We start from the raw sequence: 27,629 nt of genomic DNA on the forward strand, positions 1-27,629 counted from the left end.
CTGCATGGAGGTCTAAAGAAAAATATTGAAGAAATACCCCACTAGAGAGAACAAAGCATGCAGCAAACGGCTTCCACAAAATCTCTCTCATTAAATATTACCAGTTGTCTAAAATGTTGTCCAGCAACATTTTGAATTATTTTACTCATTCTGTTCCATGAAATTTACAGAAATACAAATCAGTAATTTATGTTGTGTAATTTCTATGTTATTTTTAAATAATCTGGTAACAGTCAGGTGTAAATAATCATAAATTCAAGTGTGTCTCCCTAACTAAGGGTTGCAACTAGTTTACTTTTAAAACATTAACCTGTTTAATCATTAAATGGTAGTGTGCCATTGGCAAAGTCAACACGAATGCAGGAAGGAGCTCAAAACATTTCTGGCTTGAAAAGTACCTCAGAAATCTGTTTCTGGAGTAGCAGCAGCAAAGCATCAATGTAAACAGTTCTGCCTTTTAGAGATCATAGATATATTTTACTGAGTTTAGCAATATTAATTTCTTTTTTCTTTTTTCTTTTTTTTTTCTTTTCAGCCATAATCAGCAGACCACGTCATTTAGACATCCTGTGACAGGACAGGTTTCTCCAGAAAATATTGAATTTATTTTACGAGAAGAGTAAGTAGTTTTATACCCCCGTCAAGAAATCTAAAACAGTAACGCATTTACCTACTGTAGTTCAGTAGTTTGAAAATTCTTCTCTTATTATAGCAAAAACGGTTTATACTTAAAAATTTACTTCTTATTGTGATAGTGTGTTTTTGATTCTAGCACTGTTCCACATTAGGGCTTGAGAGAAAATCTATACCAAATCTTTAAAATCAAACAAACAACACCCCGCTCCCCCCCGCAAACAAACAAAATGTGCAGTATAAATAGGATACTTTAAGTGCTTTAGCCTTATATAAATGTCAAATACACACACCATAAATGTAAAATGTCTTTACAGCAAACTGGAAAGTTTGTACTGAAATTGAAAGACACAAAATACTACTAGTTTCCATTGTAATTCCTTGGTTTTCTTATGTTTTAGGTTTTCTACGTTCCCTGTCTTGGGCTGGTATTTATTTAAAAAAAACAATTGATGAGGCATTCTTCAATTTATTCTAGAGAAATGGAATCGCATATATTAGTTTCCATCATATTTTATCTTGATTGTCTGATTTAAAAAAAAAAAAAGAAAAAAAAGCTTGTCTTCAAAGTGGTGTATCTGGCCATGTCTTTGGATCACTCCGTGTTTCACTGTAGGGTTTAACTACTCCTGTCATCCTTGCTGCCTGCTAGATTGCTCCTGGAATCCCTTCTGTAATGGGATGACTGGATATCTTCCCTAAACAGAGTGTAGGAGAAAGTTCTACATCGCTTCAAAAACCACTCCAAAGGGCAAGAGCAATGGGACACCACCAGATAGCTTTTCCTTTTCCAGCCTGGTCTTCCAACACTGTTGGAAGCAGCTTCTAGCCCTTCATGCATCACAGAGGCTGGGCATCATGCTGTGATGACAGCTGTGATGCGTGTGGTGGTTTGTATGGCTGCCTGCACGATTCTGAACACTTTGTGTTTTAAATTATTTCACATTTAATTTGCTTTACATTTCATTTAAAGCAGTATAGCATTAATTAAAATGGGGCCCAGAGAAGGGCCATGTGAGACTCCCAGGAGACTGAGGCTTTTCTGGCAATGTCTTCTATGACGGACTCAGAGAGGAAAGGAGAAGTAGAGCAGGACTGCGCAGCCCTCTGCTCAGAGCTTCTGATACAGCCCTGAGAAGTGCTTCTCGTATGCTTTAAAAAACGAACCATCCAAACAAAAACAGCAATAGAAACAAAACCCCAACTAAACAGCTGACCAAGACCTCCCCCAAGAGCAAATCAAATCCAAGGGCCTATCCTATGTTGAGACCCATGCTGAGAACCAGCATGAAATAGAATGTTGGATGCATTTTGCAGTGTGTGGGAGAGGCCTGTGATTAGGTACTAAGCTGGGGCATAGCTCCTGAGTTGGAGGTCATCCCGGGTGTTATGAGCTGCGCGGGTGGTTTGCTGCTCGGGAGGGCTTTGGATCATTACAAAGAAGCTTCTCCAAGTTGTTTAGTGAGGAGAACAGGTATCTTGCAACAGAGCAAGTCTCAGAGACAGCATGGACAACGGCCACTGTGCATCTGTGTTCCAACTTCCATCTGTTAATTGATTTTTATTCAATATGTTTTAAAGGTTTGATCAAATTTAATATAAAGAAAATTTGTACATGTGTAAGGGAAAATAGGTGTTTGGATAGGAACTCCTTGGAGTGCCTCCCTGGGTTAGTTACGCTTCCCTGCGCTGTGTCTGGTTTTGTAATCATGGTGGCAGATAAATTATTAAAAGCAAAATTGAAAGTACAACTTATTGGTGGCACATGATTTTAGTGATCTTTTGTGTATGTTAGAAACTTTTTTGGAAGAGAAATTAAGGTGTTTATTTGGAGGGCAATCAGAAGAACAGGCATAACTTCTCATCTCTAGATTTCAGTTACACTAAGATGGTATCAAAAGCAGGAAAAAGATCCTTTAATGTAGCAGAATTAAGAGAGGTGGTTTTTATTCTAAAAGGAGGGAATGGCTGGAGGGATATAAAGAGGAGTACATGTTTGTAGTGACTGCTCAGGAAACAGTCTTTGTAAGAAGATTTTTCTAAGCTTCGGTGTTTTTGAAATTAGATTATTTTAATATATCAGTTCAAATTACTTCAAAGATGCCATTTTCAAGTGCGTGGGATGCACTGGTTTCCTTAGTTGTGTACTACTTCTGTGTGACAGTGTAGGTTTACACAGATGCTGGTCATCACAGTCATATCTGAACTCTTGTCAAACGACACTATTGTCATATGTGGATGTCTCTGCTGAAATCCAAGGAGCTGTTAGCACCTCTCTGTTTTTAGGCCTAGGAATCATAGTGGGGCTATGCTGCCTTTTCAGTTCTTTTCCCTCAGACATCAGGGATTTGTTTGGAATCGGTGATGCTGATCATGTATTAGTTTAGAATCAGTGTTGTAGATAGTACCTTGTGATGAAATGACTTTCACAAACAGGATGCAGTCAGAAAGATAGTCTCTGGATTTGCATGGTCTGTGGAAACTTTCCATCATGGGATCCTGTTGACCAAAAGTACTTTTTTCTATAGTTGAAGATTTTTCTATAGCTGAAGACTTCAGACAGTGCTACTGTCTGAAGTAGTGGCACTGTTAAGGGTTTCATAAATGGCAATTTGTTGTCCTTCAGTGATGTTGTGATGTGATTTATTACTTATGGGTTGATTTTAATTTAAGATTAGGGCCAAAACCAGGAGTTGTCACAGATGTTGACTGGGAGCTACTGGGGAGATGTAAGCACACTTTTTCAGGCTGCAACAATTGTATCTATTAAAAGGACACATTTAACATCAGAAAAATATTTTATAGTAATCTAGAAATGATGAATGTATAGACTGCTCTGGCCATTTCTCATCCAGGAAGCAATGTTCTGGCAGGAAGACTTGAAATGAAGTTTTGGAAAATGATGTCAATAAATGATGTAATCCTAGCTTGATTATGAGTCAGTTATGAACCGGGTGGCCTTGCCTCACTTGATCAAGTGAGAACTGGATACTTTCAGTAAAAGGCTGAGCCTATATTTCACCCGTCTTTTCCTAAGGCATTTCCCCTTTTAAACAGTATCTTATCAATCTTGCTTTTTAATCCAAAATCTGATTTCCTCAATGCCATTGTAACTGGAAGATAAAACCAAAGAGTGTTGCCTGGAACCTGTAAATTTTGAATTACGTTATCTTTTGATCCTTATATTATTCCTTCTTCATAAAGGTGTTCTTATGGAGATTGTGGTGTTTTGTTTTTGGTTTTTTTTGGCAAAATAGTGATTAATAATTCCTTATTTCCTAACCCATTCTTAGCTGAGACCACTGTCAAATCCCCACCTCTCATTCTGTTTTCCTGTGCTTAGCAGCTTTGGTCACTTAGTGTGTGGGATGTGTGTTCTGTACCTTTCACTAGCTGTGCTTGAAAGCTAGCTTTTCTCTATGACACTTCTAGATTTGTCTTTTTTTCTGATGGGGTGATTGATTATAGGTGAATGCAGTATTCAATGTACGAGCTTTTTTTTTTTAAAAAAATAATAATTTAATAGTACTTTTTCATCTGTATTCCTTTCCTAATAATTCTTAACATACATTGGCTGCTGCTACTCATTGTGCTAAGATTTAAAAATATCCTTTCCTCAGATTGCTAATGTTGTTTTGAGCAATGAAAGATGTAGAGTTGTTTTTAATTTTTTCCTCCTTTGAATTAGTTTTCTGTTGTTGACACTGAATTCAGTTTGGCATCTTATCACATGGTTACTCATATCTTAAGATTATTTTTCTGTCTGTTCCTGTCAGCATTTCAGTTTTTGTCCAGAATAATTTTTGTCCACTATTGACTTGGTCATCTCACAGTTTTCAGGATCACTTCTAAATAATTTGAACACCTTAGCTGTATTGGAGGTCCCTCTGGTAGCCTCTCTCCATTTCACAACTGTCTTTTAATTTCTGTGCTTTACTTTCATGTGTTTAATGAACCTTTATTCCACAACGGGACCTTTCCAAAACAACCAATGGAAAAATGAGAATTAATGATGAGGCTGCTGGATAGGTGTTAGATCTAGCTTAACCACATCATTATACACTCATTTCTTTGAAAAATCTATTATAGAATTACTTAGGATAGATGTATGTAATGTTTAGATTTCATGTCTTTTATCTTTCTTTAAATAATAACGGAATCACAGAATGGTCAGGGTTGGAGGGGACTCTGGAGATCATCTAGTCCAACCCCCCTGCCAGAGCAGGGTCACCTACAACAGGTTGCACAGGACGGCGTCCAGGCAGGTTTTGAATGTCTCCAGAGGGGGAGACTCTACAGCCTCTCTGGGCAGCCTGTTCCAGTGCTCTGCCACCCTCAAAGTAAAGAAGTTCCTCCTCGTGTTTTGGTGGAACTTCCTGTGTTCAAGTTTGTGCCTTTTACCTCTTGTCCTATCACTGGGCATCACTGAAAAAAGACTGTTCCCATCTACCTGGCACCCTCCCTTTAAGTATTTGTAAGTATTGATAGGATGCCCCCATAGTCTTCTCCAGACTAAAAAGACCCAAGTCCCTCAGCCTTTCCTCATAAGAAAGATGCTTCAGTGCCCTAATCATCTTTGGACCCTCTCCACCCTGTCTCTCTTGAACTGGGAGAGTTCAAGCCCAGAACTCTGAGCCCAGAACTGGACACAATATGCCAGATGGGGCCTCATCAGGGCAGAGTAGAGGGGGAGGATGACCTCCTTCGACCTGCTGGCCACGCTCTTCTTGACAAACCCCAGGATGCCATTGGCTTTCTTGGCCACCAGGGCACATTGCTGGCTCATGGTCATCCTGTTGTCCACCGAGACCCCACACAGCTGCTTTCTAGCAGGTGAGCCCCTAACCTGTACTAATGCATGGGGTTATTGGAAAAAGCAGGTACTTACAGCCTTGTGTCTAACTGTATCTGTTGCTAAACACTGGTAGTTGTGTATTAGAACCTTTACAATATATTTGTGATAGTAGTATGTTTGCAAGTGACAAGCTAGTACTTTAAAGTTAAAAAACATAAGACTTCAACATAAATGCAGAAATAAAGAAAACAAATAGCGTGCTTAACCCAATGAGTGTTATCTTCTTCTTTGCCTGTTTTTTGTGCAACTGACAAAGCCTGTGTATCACCTCTGGGGATAGAGCCATCTTATTTTGTCTATTGCATTTGGTTACTATAGCAGCGAAAATATCAGGTGGAGAGAAAGGAGGAAACCCAGACAGCCCCAAAACAAACATCTGCCAGGTTTACTTGTATAGAAATACTAGGACAGTTAATTTTTTATCTAGCTGAGGAGATTTATTAGTATTAAAACTAGATTGGCGTGATGTTATTGTGTCGGATTTTGTTCCAACAAAATAAACTTTTAAAGTTGCTGATATGAATGCGGATCTTCTAAGTCGATTAATCTTGATGATCCTTTAGAGGAAAGGAATGTGTTGTCTCGTGAGTACTGCATTTTCAATATTGGCTTTTTTTGTTGTTTTTCAGTGATTTTTTTGTTTTGTTTTGTTTTAATAAGCCAAGTACTGGCCATGTAATTCTTTTAGCTGATGAATGTGATTTCTGTAGGCATACTGGCCCTGTTTGAGTAGAGTAGGGAGCTGCTTGACAGGAGATACTAGATAGAGTGTTATTTTCAAGTATTTTAAAAAGATTTTACAAGGGACTAGAGCTCTGTATGTAAATACTGCAATTCTCCATGTGTATGCACACACCTGGGGAAGGCAGTAAGAAAAATATCCTGAAAATAGACAAAAAATAGCGCTATGAAGACAGAGTGGGGTATCTTGGATAATAGATATTATCAAACATCTTTGGTAACAGTGATTCTGAACTAATGTTTCTGAATGCACAGAGTTAATGCATTTTTACTTATTTTTAAGATCAATCTGTAAATGCTATTAGTATTAACTCCATTCACATGCTGGGATGTTTCAGGTAATACTGCATATTCTTATTTGCTTTTAAAAACAAACTGAGAATATTAATTAGCTATTTAATAGACTTGAATACTTGAGTTTTGTTATGTTCTGATTTCATGCAAATCTATTTCATCCTTGAAATACTATATACAAGTAGTAAGATTAATTTTGGTGTTTTCTGTTACATCTCAGGTACAGAAAGTTTGGATCACCAGTGTTTGCTGCCGAAGGTGGTTTTTGTTTTAGGAGAATAGTAATATATTTTGTCTTTCAGTGGACTTACTGTCTCTTTTGCTGGCTATTTGAGTTCTTCCACATGGCAACAACCTCACATTTTTTTTTAAAAAAAATTTGTCCTTGTGAGTTTGTTCTTTTCTCAGCTGAAGTTTGTCATTAATGAAATGTCATTTCCATAGAAAAGGAAAGCTTGATTTATTGGCAGTGATCATTTTCAGTAGCAAGTAGAAGAGAAGTAGCTAAAAGGCCAAATTACAAATGCTTAGAAATTGTGCATTTATTTTTCTGTATTGCAGTATGATTTTCTGATAGCAGTGATCTTGTTAAACATATAAAGTTTATCTTCTTCTGTAGTTCTAGATTTATTTATTTTTTTAAAAAATGCAGTATGTTTAACGTACTGTGAAAACAGTATCTTGTGGAGTAGTGAAAATCTGTTCAATCTGAGTTTGCTTACCCTAATTTGTAGGTTAAAACCATTCCTCTGCGGTTATTTTTCTTTCTGTATCAATGTTTTTATTGGAAAAATTAATTCTGATTTGATGAAAGTTAAATTTTATTTTTCACTTTTGTCTTTCCTGAGAAAGTTAACTCTCTATGAAATAGTTACTCTATAAAATGAAGAAATGTAATCTAATCAGATTATCTATAGTCTGGAAAGCATACAGATTTTCTGAACACTTCTTCCCTCCACCTGCTCCTTTTCCCACTCCTTGCATCAGGGAGCATCTGGAAAATAGCATGTATTGTGCAAGTGTTCTACAGTATAAAATAGTCTGTGGTGTGGACATAGTAAAGAATCTAAACCTCAAGGGAAAAAGAGAAAGTTTGTGTCTTCTAAGGCAAGACGTTTTCTTTGGATGTGTTTTGTTTTCATATTTTTGTGACTCATTTCTAAGGGTCTTCTTAATGATATCAAATCTAATACTTTAAATTCATTTGGAGGAGGCACTGTCACATCTCTGTTAGTGTTCCTCCCTCCTTGAAATACCTACTCTCTGTTTAATTGTCTCGAGCAGGGAAATAGAACCTTTTTGGTAAGTAAATATTTGGAAAAGGCAAGTAAGATGGTTTCGCAAGTAAGATGCAAGCACATTGTAAGTCTGCATTTTCTACCTGTTTTAAAAGTTTATAAAGTGGGAAAGGAACAAGTGAGAACAGGGTCAAAAACAGATAACAAAACTGGCTGATCAACAGAAATAGCTTAGTCTGGCAGCGTTATATACGGGAAGTGTCTTAATCTGCTCTTTGCTGAAACTGGGTATTCCTAAAGCTGATTAAATGCTGAAGTAGGGTATCTGGTCTGTAAGAGGTAAGGCAAATTGACTCAAACTGATGTGATGAAGCTGTCACGCATTAAAGGCTGGCCAAGGATTTTAGGGACTTGCTGTAGTTTGTTCTCATATGTTGGACCTGAACTTATTTATAAAAGCTAGAAAGAAGGGATTTATGCCAGATAAGCAAGGCATAAAGGAAATGGGATCAAAGTTGTGTTACTTCCTTGCAAGCTTAATTGAAACTGGGTGGTCACAAATGTACGAATATGCTTCCCCTAACACCAAACCAATTATAAAGGCTTTTGGACACAGGTAATTGTTTAGGTTGTAACTGGGGAAGAGCAATGGTGTGGCAAACACCTTGTCCTCAGTTAAACCCTGTGTTGAGCTACTACAATGACAAAGACTTCTTCTGTGTTCTTATGAGTGATAACTGCTCAGAATTACTGTTCTCTTCAGAATTCGGTTGATTTTCAGTGGTAGCAACAGTAATGTTTGGCGTGGCTTGTGTGTCTTGTTAATAGTTTTGTTTTTTCTGATGTGACTGTATTATTACTTGTTCCTAAAATACAATTTGCTAAACTGTGTTAATGATTTTTGAACATACCACCTGTGGGTTTAATTCGCAAGTTGGTGTCGAGGTTGGTTGCTGAGGCTTCTCTTCACAACCTGCATCTGGGATTCCAAAAGATTTTGCACTTCATTTATCCTCTCATTTCTTCACCTGGGCAGCTGTGCTGAATTCTCGTTGAACAGGTTCTTATGGTAGGATTGATCTCACCTCTGCTTTGAACTGGTATCTGCATTTGAGCTAGTTGTCAAGATTTCTTGAATCTGAGTATGACTCAGAAGTTACTTATTTCGAACAATATCTGCCATGAAATGCACCATTTCACTTAAAAGGTATTTTAGTAATTCATACTGTAGTATGAATCATATTTTAGGCAGATTCAAAAATCTAACATTAAGTTAGTGGCAGATCTAACAGTAGGCTAGTCTCACTTTGATTTTTAAATAAGCAGCCTGTTATTGCAAAATGCTGACTCTTATCATTCCCTCCGCAGTACTGACTCTTCCAGATGTTTGCAGCTAAGCCTTTAAATTGGGCACAATTAAGTTTCTTTGTATTTGCCTTATCTTCTCTGAGTGCTCTTAGTTATATCTTGATTCTCTGCTGGACTTGCATACAATTTGGCAAGTTTCCTCTTCCTGATACATTGGCAAATATCAGTCATCAGATGTCACTGGCATCATCTGCTTGAGAAAAACCTGAAATCAAAATAGTAGGGATGGTGCAAAGGAAGTTTCAGATGCATGGGAAGTATTTGACTAGCTTGTCATTCATTTGCTCATTGTGAATCTTAAATATAAAAAGGCAAAGCTGACTGTTTGAAACAACATGCTTTAGATTATCTGTTTTTGTTTTCTAGACAGAATTCATCTATGTCCAAGCAACAAATAAACCAAAGACCTTCAAGCATGGTCAGTGAAACGTCCACTGCAGTAACTACGTCTGCTGTTGATACAAAACCTGGCTCTAAGGTAAAGGAAAACGGCTATTGTTTCAGCTTGATGATTAGAACGTCACTCGTTTTAAATACAATACTCTCTTAATGCTGATTTTAAAAGGGCCATGGGTTTAGCCTAGAAGTCTAACAACTTACCTCAAAGAAGAGGTAATATCTTCTACCCAAGCAAAAACTTTTTTACAGCATAGGAGCACCGTATGCCCACATGACAGTGTTGAATGATAAGGTGAAAAATAGTGATTATTGTGACATTTAAAGTTTGAGAAGCTTCTTAAGAACAAAGTAAGTATAAGTAATGCTAGTATTCTGGCAAGTCTTTTGATAGTCTAGTGCATATGGCAAAAAATGCTGCAGAATACCGGGAATTGTAATTTGCAGATCATACTTTTCCATGAAAACTTACTGCTGTTCCTCCTCTTAGTAACAACTTACATCCTTTTCTGCCATCACTGTAGTGCACAAACAGTGCAGACACCACGTTTACACACAGAACGCCTAATAGAAAAATCCATTATTTGACATTGACAAAGGGCCTGTGTTTATTATTGCACAAAATACAATAAAGTGCTGTACTTGAAGTGTCACCAACTATTTTAATGCTTCTTTGACCTTACAGTAAATTACAGTACAGTGAGAATGGAAAGGGGCTGGATAAAAAGAAGCGCAAAAAAAAAATACTGGAAGAATTAGGAGAGTTAAGATAGATTTCTTAACTTTGCCTGCAGTTTTTAAACTTCAGGGTTTTTTTTAAATGCGAAAGTGTGAAGCCTGTTAAGTAATTGAGTTGAAGAAGGAACTTTGCCGGATTGGTTCCAAAGATATTTTTGTTGAGTTGGAATCGCTTAAAATCTTTTTCTAATGTTTGGAATTGCTTGGGTGAATATTGGAGAACATGAAAACGATTTCAGGAAAAGCTTAAAAAAAAAAAAAAATAATCTATTTCTAAATGTTTTCTTCCATGAATTCCATAATAATTCTTTCAAAGAGTAAGTTCCCAGATGCAGACTTGAGACACAATCATGAAGCCGGAGACACATTCTGTTTGTCATGGCAAAGGTCTCTAGCTATGTACCTATAGCTAATTATTATGTCTTATGAAATGCTTTCGTAGTTTTGTCCTACAAATGCTGGAACAGAACTGTGTAGGTATAGGGTTGGAATCCTGGCCAACTTCAAACTGATTTTTATGTAGAGCTATGCGCATTGAAGTAGCACCAAATCAGAAAGTGCAGGAACAGGTACATGGCTTTCTGCTTGATTCTTCTGCAGAAAGTTAACAGCTAAGAATTGCTACATTTGAGGTGGAGGGGGAAGGTAAGCTGCCAACTGGACAGCAGATTTGTTATTCTCAGTTCAAGTTGAAAGAGGTGAAGACTTCTGGCTTGCTTGTTGTAGTGTTCAAGCCTGAACTTGGATTGAAGAAAACATCTGAAATAAAAAGTAATATTTGGAAAAAGAATTTCACGTGGTCTGTCCAACAGTGTCGGTTTTACAGTGTACAACAAGAGGAACATGTTGGAAAGAAGAAAAAGAAGAAACCAAAATGGCTTACAGATAGAGCTCAGAGGGTTGTGGTTAGTGGTGCAGAGTCTAGTTGGAGGTTAGTAACAAGTGGTGTCCCTCAGGGGTCAGTACTGGGCCCAGTTTTGTTCAACGTATTCATCAATGATCTGGATGAAGGGATAGAGTGTACCATCAGCAAGTTTGCTGATGACACAAAACTGTGAGGAGTGGCTGACACGCCAGAAGGCTGTGCTGCCTTACAGCGTGACCTCGCCAGGCTGGAGAGTTGGGCAGAAAGAAACCTTATGAAGTTCAACAAGGGCAAGTGTAGGGTACTGTACCTGGGGAGGAATAACCCCATGCACCAGTACAGGTTGGGGGCTGACCTCCTGGAGAGCAGCTCTGTGGAGAGGGACCTGGGAGTCCTGGTGGACAACAGGATGACCATGAGCCAGCAATGTGCCCTGGCGGCCAAGAAGGCGAATGGCATCCTGGGGTGCATCAAGAAGAGCGTGGCCAGCAGGTCGAGGGAGGGGAAAGGCTGAGGGACTTGGGTCTCTTTAGTCTAGAGAAAAGAAGATTGAGGGGGGATCTTATTAATACTTACAAATACTTAATGGGAGGATGCCAGGGGGATGGGAGTAGTCTTTTTTCAGTGGCGCCCAGTGATAGGACGAGGGGTAATGGGCATAAACTTGAACATAGGAAGTTCCATCTTAACATGAGAAGGAACTTCTTTACTTTGAGGGTAGTGGAGCACTGGAACAGGCTGCCCAGAGAGGTGGTGGAGTCTCCCACTCTGGAGACATTCAAAACCCACCTGGACGCTGTCCTGTGTAACGTGCTGTAGGTGACCCTGCTCTGGCAGGGGGGTTGGACTAGATGATCTCCAGAGGTCCCTTCCAACCCTAACCATTCTGTGAATTCTGTGAAAATGAGGCTTATACTTACAAAGATGTCACTATGTTTCATTGATGTGCGTATAAATGTATAAGGCTTCATTTTGTAAGACACCTGAGATGGGCAGTTTTGCAGAAATGCACGTAGGTTCTTGGGGTGGGCCCTACCATTTTGATCCTGACGCTGTCTGGATAAATCATCTGAAGACATTAGATCAATGCAGTCTACCTTTCCTGTTGAAATGTGAGTGATACAGAGCTGAGGGAATAAAAAAGCAAAAGGACCCGCTGATAAACCACAATTGTTCTCTGTCCAGATCTGCTTGTTCGTAGCCAATTCAATTACAGATGAGTAATTTTTTCCCTGTTATTAACTATATTAAAAGCCATTTATATTGATTATAAATGAAGGATATGGAGGAATAAAGATCTGTTTCAATTTGGGAGTAAGGTACATTTGGAATTTAGTCTGTTAGAGCATCTGATGATGTGAATGGAAGCTTGTAAATGTTACTGTACTACTCAGTACTTTGGCCACGTCAAAAGCGTAAAGGACAGTAGTGTAATGTATCTACCTTTTGAGAGCGTGTTTTGGATGGATTCTGTGCAAGAGAAGTAATTGAATTGTAGATGATACAGATAGTTGCTGGTATTTTTCCAGGATGAACTGGTGAGGATTACAACAAATAAATAAAAAAAGGATCTAGCAGTTGAGAGAAACAGGCGATGGTGCCAGCTCTGTGGGACTCTCTGGAGCTGGAGTGTAGAACGCAGCGTTTAGTTCAAGGCCACTGTAGATGAACGCTCAATATGAAGAGCATGAATTTCTTTGAGTTTCAGGTTTTCCTATCTGATAAATAAGGATTTTGTCTAATTTTCTTAGACGTACTGAAAGGATTCATGAGTTCAATTGTTAGTAAAACATTGAGATTTTTTGCATGGAAGACTTTATAATGTAGAGTTAAACAAGTGCGTTTTTTGTGGGCTTTTTTTTTAGGTTTTGGTTGTTTTTTTGAATTCCCTTGTAGATTGAAAGTTGTGTGTTCTCTTATGTGCATATATATATATATGCATATTTTTACCAAGATACAGTCTTCCTTTTTGCTACTTAGAAAATCTGTTCCAAATGAAAGGCTCTTTACCTTTATTTTGACTATCCAGTTTTAGAAAAAAAAAAACAGTTACATTTTATAATTAAGTTAGCAACTTTCCTCCTCAACTAGAGGCTACTGTAAAGAAGAAGATGATGCAGTGATGAAAAGGGATTTGAGAATTTTGGCTCTTGACATTTTGGTTTTTTTGCAAAAACTTATGAGTCATTCCCAGACAAGCCAGCGTAACAAATGTAGTGAAGTCAAAAGCGACTTCTTTGTCTTCAGTGACACAGGCAGCTGCTCTGACCTGCATTTTTCAACACACGACAATGATATCAGAATATTTTAAGTTAGGAGAAGACTACTGCAGTACAGACAAATAGTTTTAAAAATATACCTCTTCTTGTAAACTAACTAACTTTTTATTCTAGCCAGTGGAAGTGAGGCATGACATTCAGTATCTGTTATGCTTTGTTTTATTACAGAGCAGAATGAGATGATTAATACTACGGATTATGTGAAAATTTTAATTACATAAAGCACCATAAAATTATTTCTTCTTTCTATTATGGGTATTGTATTGATATTGAACACATCCTTCAGAAAACTTTTCCCTCTCCCCTGTAACAGAAATTGTTTGGTCTTTTGTCCAAGGATGACTTTTCTACATTGTGGTCTGCATTTTTTTAAAATTAAATAAGGTCAGAGAATCAAAGTGCTTGATCACTGACAGGGGATCTGATGAAAAAATCAAATTTAAACCCTGCTGTAAGGCTAGATCAGCTATACTTTAACTGATTCTCAGTTCATCTACCCTTCCTAGGATAAATATGAGAAAGAAAAGAAATTGAATTCTGTACATTTTGTACATTGATTTCTGTTCAGGTGTAAAGCATAGATTTTTGATTTTCAGAGCCTTAAATAGTTTGGGCCTCATTATTTGTCATCACCCTTGTATTGTAACTGTTGCATCTAACATTTGGCAACTGTATTTTGAAATCTTGACTGAATTGATAACTGCTCATTTTTCTTAACAGTCTGAAAAGAAAATATGTATGGCTTGGCCTGACGATCATATGATCGTCCAGAGCTTGGCTGTCCTCTTGATACATCTGTGTGTCTTCATTTAAAGTGGTATTTCGACATAGGTTCACGAGTTATCTTTTGAAATATTTTCAATAGCAAACACAAAAGGCCTAACATCATCTGTCTTCCACTGCTTGTAGGTCTGAGTTGAGTACTGAGAGAAATTTTGTGGTCATACTTGACGTGCTATGTTTGTACAAAGCTAGTGCTTTGCCTGCCTTAGCACACGTATGGCAGAGAAATGGGCTGGGAGTTCTCAGTGGTATCATCCTCACCTGGCTTTTACTGTGAACTGGTTATTGCCAGAGGAATGGCAGTGGCATCTGCTCAAAAAACCTGTTGCTGTTTACAACGTGGCCTGTTAGGTTTGTGCCAGCCCTAGAGAGCCGGGCTGCTCAGGTGATCTGCCGTGCTGCCCTGGGCTGCGGGTAGATCTTGTGCAGGCTCTCCCTGAGGTGTCAGGTGAGATGTCGCTCGTAGGGAAAAGCCCGTACTTGGCATTCTTCCTGTATCCTAAGTGTCAGGGTGTTTCACAGAAATGACCCTGACATGCAGCTCACCTGATTTCTCAGCAGAGCTGAAAGCAGCGTGTTGCTTCCTGGTAAACAGACCTCAGGAAAACTACCTAGTAAAATCTGCCCTTTGAGATCTCCTTATGAGTGTTGAATCTACATTGCTGTTTTAAATGCTATAGCACCAAAGAAAAAGTGGCTATTTTTTTTTCATACTGATTATTGATATTATCTTAATCCTGCATTAAGATGTGTGCTTATGTCTACTGAAATTGTGAAATTTAGTGCAGGTTGGTAATGCCTGGCCTCAAAAATAACAGAATCCATTTAATGTTATGGTATATTGCTAGAATATTTTATTATTATATATGCTGTCTTCTAGTCCAGGTGTTGCCTGACTAGCAGAGGCAGTACTCTGAGATATTTTTATGGCACCATCCCTTGCGTATGACAAATGTGCTTGTTTCCAGAGCTGCTGTTTGTCTGCAGCTGGCAGAGCATCAGTACCCTGGCCAGCTGAGAGGAGAGGTTCAAACAAAGGAGACATTGTAGGAAGGAGACAGAGAGTGAATCTGGACAGCTCTTTCCTTGGAGAAGTTGGGAGCAACTGTAAGGGTGGTTTGTGCACCTCAGGTTCCTAAAGCAATTGCAGTAACAAACTGTGCTGAGACTGGAAAAGAACAGGCAGATTATTAATCCAGAGATTCTCGCTGTCTTTTTCACGGACTCATAGGCTTTCCTTGTTTGTTTTTTAAATAGTTTTGCCCATGTGAGTCAAAACTGAGGTTGCAGTAAAATGCAAACCATTACCTAGACCTTGTGATTTCCACTTACTGCTGTGTAGCTCTGTTCCTTAGCAGCGTCTCTCTGTCTTCTCCTTCTGTTTGCAGGGTCAAAGTCCAAGTATTTTATTGAGTTGTTTGAATTTAAACAGGAAAGAAAACCAGAAACAACAAAAAAAACCCACCCCAAACAATGGACAGCAAGAGCAGGATTCATGCGCACAAAGTCCTGTGCGTGTAAGAGACTTGTACCATTTTGTGGAGAGAGACTTGCACACAGGTCTTGTAGTGCACTCAAAAATACTTGCCAAGCACAGTAAAACTTCAGCAGTTCTGCCTTTCAGACTTCAGTCACCAGTGCTGCTGCTGTTCAACTGGGAGTTGGCAGACCGTCCTGGCACTGATCTGTTGATGAAAGTGGGAGATTGACAATATCATTGTCTATTTACTTGTCCTTGAAAATGCTGTAAATACTTTGTTACTGTGTAATGAAGTATGAATTATTGCAGTGAGGTTATTTGTAATATGAAATGAATCTCAGTACAGTTTAAAAACCACTGCTACATTATACTTCTCTGCAGGTTGTCAAGGCCGGAAACAAAGTTCATAGCTTTGGAAAGAGGGAACAAGCTATCAGGAGGAATCCCAATGTTCCTGTTATAGTAAGAGGCTGGCTACACAAACAGGTATGCATGTAATCATCTGTTTCTGCTCACATACTTCAATACAATCCTGAAGTAACAGTAAGTGCCTTCCAAGTAACTAAAAAAACCAGAAGTTTGAACATTGGTGATGCAGGGCAGTGTTGGGTACTCTCACAAGCCTCTGTAATGAGGGGCTTGTGCTCAGCAAGTGTGAAAACTAAGTTTTGTGTACAGGTTTGATTCAGACATGGAAACAATGATAAGTGCACATCTCCATCATGATTAAATGTTGAGGCTATAACTTTGTTGTCTAAATCTAGTTATTTTCCCTGTTTTATCCTGCTGGCTTGCTGCCATGCTGATCTCTGTCTCCTTCAGAACACACTATAAACCCAAGGTTGGCTGTCAAGGCCTTATTCCGTCTGCTTGCTGATGCCCTTATACCCACAGGAAAGGCTTAATTCCAACCCATATGACTTTTGTTCTCCAGAAGCAGGAGGGATAAAATGAAGGGACACAGGGACCCATTCACTGCATATTGCTGTCCCCATGACCAGTGTCCAAGCAAAGGCTGGATTATAGGATTCCATCCAACAAACAGAATTTTACAGCTGCTGCGTCTAGAACTCTTAAGCTGACAGAAGCAGATCCTTGAGTGCAAAAAGTAAATAAAGCTGTTTGTTGTATGAGAATACTTCCCTGCTTCTAATTTAGCAGTCAGTGTCAATCAGATTATCACCAGAGATCCAGCAGCTAGGTTTAGGGATGAGTAGGAGAAGGCTGAAATCTAAGGCTTACAAATTACGATTCTAAATATACAGGAAAGTGAAATTGCTGACAGCCATCCTCTTCCTCCTGCATGGAGAGCTATATTCTACTATCAACTCTGTTGGCATCCACTACCCAAGTTCGTTAGTTTTCAGGACAGAATCAGAACTCAGACACAGTATGTGTTGACAGCATTGTAGCATGAAAAAGGAAAGGGAAGAAAGTACTTGCATACTTAACATGACTGTAGAAAGAAGAAGGGAAATAATATATACAACCTTCCTCTAGCTATTTCCTTCAGTCCCCTTTCCTCTACTTTCAAGCACTTAAAGCCTGAAGCTGCTTTCTGTGCTGCTGGTCTCATCAGAGCCTACCTCAGCTGAATAAGTTGTACTTGCTTAGGTTACAGTCTGGCAATTTTACAAGCTTCTAAAATTAATTTCAGTGTAAATATTACTCATTTTGACAAGGTGATACATACAGAGATATTAAATTGCATTTTAGGCATGGGAAACATATGGGAGATTGAATGTAGAATTATAGGGCATCATTGTCTGAAATGTGAGGTCATACTTCACAGCTGTGTAGTGATTTTCATCTTAGTGTACAGGCCATCCTTGTTGGGTTTTGTGCTATCCAGATGCATGCTTTGTTTCTTTATTGCGGGATAAATCTGTCTAGATAATATATGCATTGGTTGTGTATAAGGTTAATCTAAATGCTGTTTGGGTGAGAGTTTAATTACTTAATGAATATTAGCAGTTTGAATATCCTACTTTAATTATTTTATAGCTGGATGTTTTGCCTCTTATCTTTCTTAGTACATAATATTTTGCTAAAATATAACCCACTTGTTTTTGCAATTAGTACCACATTTAGGTAAACTTCTGGTAAACTATTCACTGGTACAGCATGGTATGACAAGCTGTTAACTTTCCTTAAATGAAAAGCGGATCACATTTCTTGCATTGCAGGATAGCTCTGGAATGCGTTTATGGAAAAGACGATGGTTTGTGCTTGCTGATTATTGTTTGTTTTACTACAAAGGTGAGTAGATGCTAGCACTTTTGCATTGGTCTGTAACAGTTCACCTCTCCAAATCGCATTGCAAGCATAAACTAATTGAACTCTTCAGGTATAGTTAGGTATTCTGAGAACATGCACAGTGAAACAATTACTTATCCGTATGTCTTTAATGCGCAGCAAATTTCAGGCCAGAGTTGGGGAGTAAGGGGGTGCTGTACGATCTTTTGTCACATAACTTATCTTTGATATATGCCAAGGGTTATGTTGCAAAACATTTGGCAGCAATACCAGTTTAAGATTTATCCCATTTCTGGTCTGCGTTGTGTTACCTACTTGCTTGCACTTGGACAGCTGATTTTTTTGAGAATGCATTATGGCCAGATCAGGGCATTGATTCAGCTTTAATCCAAGGGACAATGTGAGAGTGAGACCTTCTGAATCCAGCATTTCTACTAAAAAAGGTTAGATGTGCTCTTAGCCTGAACTACGAATAACAGTATTACATAAGGTTATTTTGAAGTTTTGAATGTTATGTTGTGTGCTACAGTTTTTGGAAAGCATTGCAGAACATGAAACTCGAGTTCATATTTCTAGATGCTGCATTTCTGCTGCTGATCAATTTAGACCCAACAGTAATAGAGGTTTCCTAATTATAGCAATTAGCCTACATGTACAATGCTAAATGGAAGGTCCATCATGTTATGCAGCCTATCAGAGCTCATTTGTCACAATAAGCTTTATTCTCAAAAGGTAGTCTTCTGTCTGAACCTAAAAAAATAAAAAAAAAAAACTCAACAAAACCCGAAATCTTGTTTCTTTAAAACATTTTTCTCCATGTATTATTAGTGTTGAGTCATAAGAAAATTCAGATCAGAAGGAACTTCAGGAAGTGTCTAGTCTAACCCCTGGAGAAAGCAGGGTCAGGAAAGAAGTCCGGCCAGGTTGCTCAGGGCTTAATCCAGTCAGGCATTGAAAACCTCCAGGGATGGAGATGGCACAACCTCCCTGGTCAGCTTGTTTTGCTGCTGCTCTGTCCTCATGGGGAAAATTCTTTTCCTTATATCCAGTCTGAACTGCTCTTTTTTTCTACTTAATGCCCGTTGTCTGTGTCCGTAAAGGAGAATGTATTGTTACCCCACTGAAAACTGCAGTGAATTAGATTTTATTTTTTTTTTGTTCAACAGACAGCAGAGAAGAATCTGTTTTGGGTAGCATACCATTGCCTAGTTATGTAATATCTCCAGTTGGACCAGAAGATCGCATAAATCGCAAGTTTTCTTTTAAGGTACAGTTACAAAACTTATTAGCTAATCATGTTTTAAAGTGCTTATTTGGAAAAGATGCTGTTGTAATCAGAAACGTCATCTGCTTTCCTTTTTTTTTTTTAAGTAGACAGGTTTATTGACTGCCTGTTTAAATGTGACGTAGAACTGTTTTTACTGCTTATGAATTGACATTCATATGTCTGTTACTATGTAAGTGTCTTTAGAGCTTAATAATGTGTCTGTGAGTAAAGATCCTTTTTCTAATATTAGAATATTCTAATATTAGAAGTTAGTATTGATAAGTTGCTCCTGTACTGTTTACAAATTGAAAGAAAAGTTGTCAGTTTTTCTTTTGGTTTTGTTGTGTTCTTTTTTTAAATAAAATCAGCTTGATTCTCGCAGTTAGAAAATGGCAACACTAGCTTCTGATGTATAAATTCATCAGTTCAAGGGGGAAAAGAGTATCCCAATTTTTTTCTCCTTTTTGGGGGGGGGGAAGCGGGGGAGCAATAGTCATCCTAAGTGACATGGAGTTTTTTAAATGAAAAATACTCTTGTTTTGATTGTTTTTGTGTTTGGCTTTGTGTTTTTTCGGTTTTGTTTGTTTTTTTTTAATTTAATTACAGTTCTATTCTTTGTTATAAAGACCTATGAAAATAAAATACAACATGCATTCCTTCTTGACAGTGGAGAAACCTGACTCCAGTTGATTGTCTGAGTTGCAGCACTAAGACAAAGTTTAGAAACTTCAGTGTATGTTGCAGATTTAAATTCTACTGATACTTGGAGCAGAGCCTGTTTTTCTATCAAGCAAATGAGCTATGTACTTTAAAAAAATAAATCTAGAAATCAGGGTTTTATCATGTATGCTTTAGGAGATCTAGAAGGAAACTTTCTGTTTAAATCTTTTCTGTGCTGAAATTACGAAGGTGTGCTCGGCTTAGACTTTGTCTTGCATTTTGATTTTTGGGGTCTTTTAAATTTGTAGACTGCCTTTTGTTGCTTTGGGTTCTATTTTCACGCGGATAATGGTTTGAAATTTATTAAACAAATATTAACTTGGGAAATGTGTTGAAAAAAAGACCCAGTGCACTTTGCGGAAATGTTTGTTGTACTTTTTCAAATGCATTGAACGTGAGATAGCAGGGCAAGCTACAAAGGAACCTTTGTTTAAGAAAAACATTCCACTCCAATATTTAATGAGCGTAATTCATCAAGCCCTCCTCTTCTAGAGCCTTTTCCTAGGAAGAAGCACATACCGAAAGAGGAGGACCCAATGTACTTCTAGGCTTCTACTTCTCTTGAATAACTATTAGTGCAGACTGGGGAAGGAGATAAAGAAAGTAGCGATAGTATCTAGTTGATTTAAAATTAAAAAAAATAAATCTGCTTTCTATTTTATTGAAAGGATGTTTGTAAATGTTAATCGAATGTGTATCAGTGATAAGAGGAAAAAAAGCCCCTGTGTGTGTGCATATATATATACACACACACACATATGTGGTTTCCAAGTGGTATGTTCTATAGGCAAGCTCTCTAGTCACCACTGCCAAGTTATGCCTCTCCTTTCCTGCAGAGTAGAATCCATGGTTGTGATCATGGTTAAACATTTTCAGAAGCAATTGCAGACTTCCCCTGTTCCTTTTAGGGTATCATACCTGTATGAGCTCTACCAAGTCTTTAATTTGAGTCTTTTTCTGATCAGCATAAGCCAGTAACCTGACACTTTCAACACAGCATCATTACTAAAAAGTTCATACAGAAATAGGGAGTTGATAGCAAAAGAAACTTTATGCTAGAAATCTATATAAAAAATCCACAACACACATTTCATGTGTGTGTTTGTTGGGCCAGTCTTAACTCTGCTTTAGGTGTTTGGTGATTGACTGCAGACTTGATGCTGCAATTTTATTTTATTTAGAACCAACTCTTAGGGCAGTAGGAGGATTTTGTAAGATTCCCGTCGCATGGACCCCATCCAGCACTGATGTTCAATGGTCACGGAGTCGGCTGTGGGCGCACGACGGCAGGAGCATGGCCATACTGGCATTCCATCACTCACCAGCCATTACCTTTATCTAATCTCTTCAGTACACTTCGATACCCAGAGCATAGATGGACATTCTGTCTCACAATGTAGTGGACCCAGAAATAGAAAACATAAGCAGATTAAGGCCGAAATAAAGATAGAACTTTTTCACATTTAAGTCCTGAATGAGTGGGAGAATGTGCCATGTCACTTTTTACATTTGGCCTGTCATTTATTCAGATTGTTGTAAATCCTCTATTGTAACAGAGGTATTTGGTCTCCTTGTAAATGGCCGTTTTAAGTAACGATGAGTTTTTGAAGCTAGGGAAGCAGTCAAACTGCGAAAAATTTCAACACTTGGGTTCGTAAAACTAAAGGAAGGACATTTACTTAGCAAGTACATGGATGCTCTTTGCATTATGATTCAGTTAGAAGGAGGTTTCTAAAATATATGTTCACTAGAATATATGTTAAACCCTGCTAACTGTTAAAATATACACCATAGAAGTTCTCAAAATTCTTTTCCTTTCACCATCTCCTAAGGCCCAGCTGTAAGCTTTTGTGTCTCTTTGGGTGTTTAGCAACTAAAGGCCTGCAGAACTGCACACAGGCTGTTTAAATGTAATAAAAAAACCTACTTTGAAGTATAGTAGTATGTATGTTAAATTGTTTTGTTTAGAAAATCTGTTCTTAAGTATTTACCTTGGCGAATTTTTCACATTATTTATTTGTCCCAAGCAAAGTGCTGTGACTAGCTCTAAGCCACTGTCATTAAGCTTTGTGACACTCTTTTAGAACTTGGGATCCTTACTGCATGTTTAAGGCAGTAGCTAACATCTTAAAGATATTTAATTAATCTAATCACTATATTTTTAATACAATAATTTTTTGCTGACCCAAGCATGAGGGAGCACAAATCCAATGCATAGATTTTTAATGTGAATAAGTTTTCACAACGTTTATATATTGAGGGAAGTATTTCCTGTGATTAATAGAGAATTGACTCTACTTTTTAGTAATACAATGATTTTAAACATGAGTAGTATAAATTTATGAAGGTTATTATCACTGCAGTCTCTTTAGAAGCCTCATTATCCTCAATCATGAAAACTACTTTTAATTGGTCTTATATATGTTACAATATGTGAGAGAATACTGAATGTAAACTCATTTATGTGAATGTGACAGTAATACAAATTGAGAAACTTGGAAGGCCTACCAGCGTTTGCTGTAGAGAAAACAACAGAACTTAATGCAAAGACATGCAAGTATATGTTTGTATTAAGTGCATATCTTGCTATCAAATAAAGCAAATTCCTGTATTTTGTAGCTCTGATATTCCTGTAAGAGGTAGGAAGTAGCGTCGGAGATGCAAATTACTCTTTTTTGTTTTGATACCACTGTTTAAATTTTTTTCGGAGATACACCCTTTCAGCATGAGGCCAGGTCAAATCATTACTTCCAGAAGATGCTACTGCAGCTTGGTTTTAAACATCTTTTCGTTATTGACACTCTTAAGACCTACTAATTGAAGTATCTGTTTGTTGCTTAGACCTCCTGGGATCAAGGCAAGCTGCTTATCTGTTTCTTTGATCTCACTGGTTTTCCAAAAAAAAATTTGGCATAGTTTGTTCCTTTATGGATCATTGTTCCTTCCTTAGGCTCCCATATCACTTATAAAGCTTCTCTGGGTCTGGGGATTCAGGTGAAGAAATGCCAAGGGCTATAAATTTGAGAGGTACAATTTTAGGATTTGAAAAAGGGAAGCTTCTAGAAGTCCTGAAAAAGCCCAATATTGTTTGAGGGTGAAAGATGAGTTAGATTGTAGTGTGCTGTTGTTGTGTTTATAGTGAAGGATCAGAGTGTTGTTTCAATTTTTGCTCATAAATGTTTCATAACCATCAAACTTCAGAAGTGCAAATTTCCTGTATTTTGTAGCTTATTGAGAGGACTAACTTTAAAAGATTACAATTATTAGAAAACTGTTCCCCTCCCCATCCCTCTGTCCTGTGAACTGTGGCTTCTTTTCTCTCCTAGGAATTTTGAATTATTGGAGGTGAACATAACAGCTCTAGGCATTAGTTACTTTTAGTATAGCCTTTTGTTAAGTATTTTCTTTGGAAACATGAATCTTCATGATTTTAACTTGTTTAACTTTTTGTCCTTGTCTTGTCCTATTGATATGCCCTTGGGGTTTACTGTCCATTTCTCCTTCTGTGCATTATGGGAGAGAGACTGCTTTTCTTCTCAATCTATCCACATTAAGGCATCTGAATGCATGAATAGGTACCAATATTATTTTTTCCCCTGTTGTGTGTATGGTGTACGTGCGTGCATGTACTGTGTTTTAGGCTTTTTAGTATGCTGTAGTCATCCTAATAGCTATCGCTTAAAAAAAAAAGAAAAAAAAAGACCCACTAGCTTCTGTGTCTGCTAGCAGTGACAGCTACAGGACAGTGGCACAAAGTGGCTTTCTTGCATATAAAACATGCTACTAATGAATAACTGAAATGCGTTTGAATTTTGCTTTAACCAGTTTTATATATTACGAACTTCAGAATGTCGTGTTTGTTGATAATAACACACCATCTCCATTATCCCTTTTGAAGCTATGACTGTTTAGGGCTGTGATAGCTTCAGTCTCTCAAGGGAGAATGGCGCAACATACTTCGCATTTTTATACCGTTTTCACCTACAGCCTTTTAGGCAGTGCTTTCAGCTGTGTTTGTCATGCACCGCTGAAAAGAACCTGAAAGGCAAATGAGTTGTGTTGATCAGGACCTACAGGTAAATTAAGACAGATAGCTGTTAAATCCATTTATCGATGTGGTACGCAGTCTCCGCAGTTAGTTACCCAAGGTTCTGGATTTTTTTCAGCAAGTATATAACCATTAATGGTAAGGTCCTACTGTCTCATCTGCAACGGGGCATTTTCTGCAGGAGTCACAGCACTTCTGAATTCTAGCATCTTCTTCTATGGGCTCAGCGTGATCTATGAAGGAACCCTGTAGTCATAAGGTACAGCAATAAAATCACTGATTTCCTTTATATCCGGAGCGGCCGATTTTAGGTCTGTTCTTACACTGGATGCTAACCATAAGTTGCAATGAATTAAATGCTTCTAAATAATACTCGTTTTGACCATTTGTAATGGTTTCGGAATGGGGGAAAAACCCCGAAAACAAACAAGAAGACAGACCCCAGTAACAACCAAGAAAACTCAAACCCAAAGAACTCAGTCAGGCAAACACGAAAAAAATCCTTTGATTCCTAAATACGCAATTGAACAGAGCTACTGTTTCATGTATGTAAATCCTGTTTTCCTGTGGTAAGGTAGGCAGCTAATGGTGGGGAGGGAGAAGCCACCTTTTATTCCCTTATCGGCCAATGCTGTTGGGAAGAAGAGACTAGCAGGAGACAGTCTTGAACTTCTCTATGTCACCCTTTCCTCCTCTTCTTTGTCCTCGTCCTTTTTCGAGCTGGGTAGTGTGCTGCAGTCTCATCCTTTCCCGCACGGTGTGATGGCAGGCCGGGGACTGAACCCTGCGGAAACTCTGTGACCACAGTTTTCAAAACAAACTGAGCCTTCCTTGTGTGAGGCGCAGAAGGGAAAGGCCACGTTTCACGTGTTTCTAAGAACAGTCTGCAATAGAAAGGGAGGGAATTTTCCACAGAACATCAAGTGCTGTGATAGCAAGCAAGTATTTTGCTCCTTGGAGTTGTTGATATGAGTCTCTAAGATTATGGTAATTTGGGAAATTCAGGGGAAACAACTGAAATTACCCAATTTAGGGAGGGCTGCACCTGGGTTTTGTCAAAGCTATTGCTGTATTTCTGAAGTCATCTGTGATTGTAGAGGTGTTGTCTGTTTTTTTTTTTTTAATTTGGAATAATAAGGAGGAGAGGATTTAATCGAAATAAAAAGACCAGTCATTTAGGGAAGATTTGGGAAACATGTTTTAACTTTAAAAGACGATGTAGCCAAATTAAAAAGTTGAGATAGTTTTTTTTTTCCTTTTAAAAAGCACCTGTCTCAGCAGTGTTTCATGCCATTAGCTTTTGTGTGGTAGCAGGCTTAGTTTTATAAAAAGCAGTTAAAATTACTAATTTTGTTTTAATATCATTACAAGAGCTTTCAAGCCAAATATACTGTCTTCAGTTTTTTGGAAAGTAAGGAAATGAATCTCTCCCTCCTAATCTGAAGCACATCTGTAAAGTAACTTTGAGGAAATATAGTCAAGTGTTTCAGGACGGATATGATTTAGTAATATCTATACTATCACTTCTACAAATATGGATGGGATTTGACTAAATTCATTTAGCCTGGAGTTACAAAGACATTCCATATTGAATATATTTATAGAGGAATCTCCAAATACCTCTAGTTTGTAGTGGAATTTCATTGAGCATTTCGGTGTGCGGAGATACTTGTCAATATTTTATGTGCTGTGATAATTTCATCAGTATTACTAATTATCAGAAAGTCTTGTGATTTTGCAGCTAATATAGAGGTTCAAGTGCACGCTTTAACCAAAAGATCTTAACACACGTTATAATCAGTTCTGAAGTAACCAGTTTAATTGCTTGAATTGTAAGATTTTTGTCTGTGTTTTGCCTGAATAAATTGCTTCATTGAATGAGCTGGGAGAATTGGCTTGTTTACGCATGTCTCAGTGAGAATTTCTTTAATTTGTTTTGTATGGTATATATGGCAAATGAAATGTATCCGTTAAGAGAAAATGAAAAGCTGAAACTTCCTACTGTGAAAAACAGAAGCGCTGCACTTTTAGATTAATAGTGCAAGAAAGAGGTAGAGGAATTTCAGTAAAAATCAGAGAGTGCTATTTGAGTTTGCTACACTACAGCCTGTTATGGCAGTGTAATAATTTTACCCCAAATTCAAGAAAAAGTCAGGAAAGTTATTTGAAGATATCAGGAAAAGTTACAGTAAATTTTCTGGGGGAAAAAGTGAAAGGGCTGTCTGATTTTTATTTATTTTCTTTCTTTTTTTCTTCTTGCAGGCTGTTCATACAGGTATGCGGGCATATATTTATAATAAGAATTCTGTTATTGGCTCTCAGGCAGAGCATTCAGGGATGCGGACATACTACTTCAGTGCAGATACGCAAGAGGATATGAATGGCTGGATTCGGGCTATGAATCAAGCTGCTCTTATGCAAACACGCTCTTCACTGAAGAGGCAAGTTCAACACGCAAACTCCTAGCTTTTAATATATATGTGTGTACATATATAAATCAGTGATTTTTGAAAGTGGTATTTGCAAATGCGTGCATGAAACTCATTCCCTTTTTAAAGACATAATTCTTTTTAATTTACATTCTGTTGCAAATCAGTTAACGAACATTAATTAAGAAAACCTGGTATTCAGTGTTTGTGTCTACACACAATTTGTGTGCCCACATTTAGTGACATGGATTGATTTCCGTATATATAATTTTTTTAGGCATTTTCAGTTAAAAAGTTACAGTTTTTGTGAGCAAATTCATACATCTGCAACAGGCTATTGGCAGCCCTGAGGAGACATAAGGAAAAGGGAAAAGACAGAAGAGTAACAAGTTGTTTCAAATGAGTGTTTAGAACTAGGATTAAGATGCTGTTAAGAAGGAAAAGAATGTTAAAGATGGGTAAGTCATAAGTGCATAGAGTTATGGGTATTAACTAATTTATGCAGGCATTACCTGCTTATTTTTTTTACTTACTTTGGTGGCCTTTAGTATTTATAAGAGCTTTTTATGTTTTTCTCAGTGTAGAAAAAAAGCACTGTGACAAAAGGATGATGTCTTTTATCCCATTGTTCTTAATTAGTGCTAGAGGCAGATGAATTCAGGTGTGCCTTCATGTGCTTCCCGTTCTTCCCTTTTCTTAAAATTGGTGTAGCTTTCTTGATGTTTTGATTTTGGGAGTGTGATTCTTTCTCTACAACCCCTTGTGAAAGAAGACTCTGTACTGTGAGACAACCCTGCTTTTAACCCTCGGCATTGTGAGGATTAAAATGTCATGGTGCAGTTTCTCACTACTTCTTGCTTTTGGCAAATCAAATGTAAGCAAAGGATCAAGATCTCTTGAGAGCTTTGCATCCTATATGATTTTGTGTTAAGATATTCTAGATTTAAATTAAATTTCAAATAACATATAACCTGTTACCTGTTTGTTCTTTATAAGGATAGGAATAATTGAAAGAAAAATTGGGGAGGTCTGGCATGTCCTTCCTCCTAGTGGACTATGTGTTTTGAGACACTAAGTAGACTGAAGTGAAAACAGTTGTTTCATGGCACTTACTCAGAATTCACCTTCCATAAAGCTTTAAAGAAGCTGAACTTAGTTTCAGGGAAGATGAGGTGCTACTCTGAGATCAATTATACTTCATTAAATTGTAAGAGAAAAAAAAGTTGTCAAGAAGCTTAA

The 27,629-nt window shown here is 37.8% G+C and overlaps 1 protein-coding gene across 1 annotated transcript in view; it reads left to right on the forward strand.

Moving 5' to 3' along the window:
- PLEKHA7 (pleckstrin homology domain containing, family A member 7) overlaps nt 1–27,629 on the forward strand; it is a 93,644-nt gene that overhangs the window by 36,265 nt on the left and 29,750 nt on the right. The window contains exons 2-7 of the mRNA XM_009892021.1: nt 536–619; nt 9,496–9,607; nt 16,052–16,156; nt 17,857–17,929; nt 19,093–19,193; nt 26,224–26,402. Of these exons, the coding sequence (XP_009890323.1) occupies nt 536–619; nt 9,496–9,607; nt 16,052–16,156; nt 17,857–17,929; nt 19,093–19,193; nt 26,224–26,402 (654 nt within the window). The remainder of the gene's footprint in view (nt 1–535; nt 620–9,495; nt 9,608–16,051; nt 16,157–17,856; nt 17,930–19,092; nt 19,194–26,223; nt 26,403–27,629) is intronic.

Source organism: Charadrius vociferus, unplaced genomic scaffold, assembly GCF_000708025.1.
Source record: "Charadrius vociferus isolate BGI_N301 unplaced genomic scaffold, ASM70802v2 scaffold179, whole genome shotgun sequence".
Taxonomy (NCBI): Eukaryota; Metazoa; Chordata; class Aves; order Charadriiformes; family Charadriidae; genus Charadrius; species Charadrius vociferus.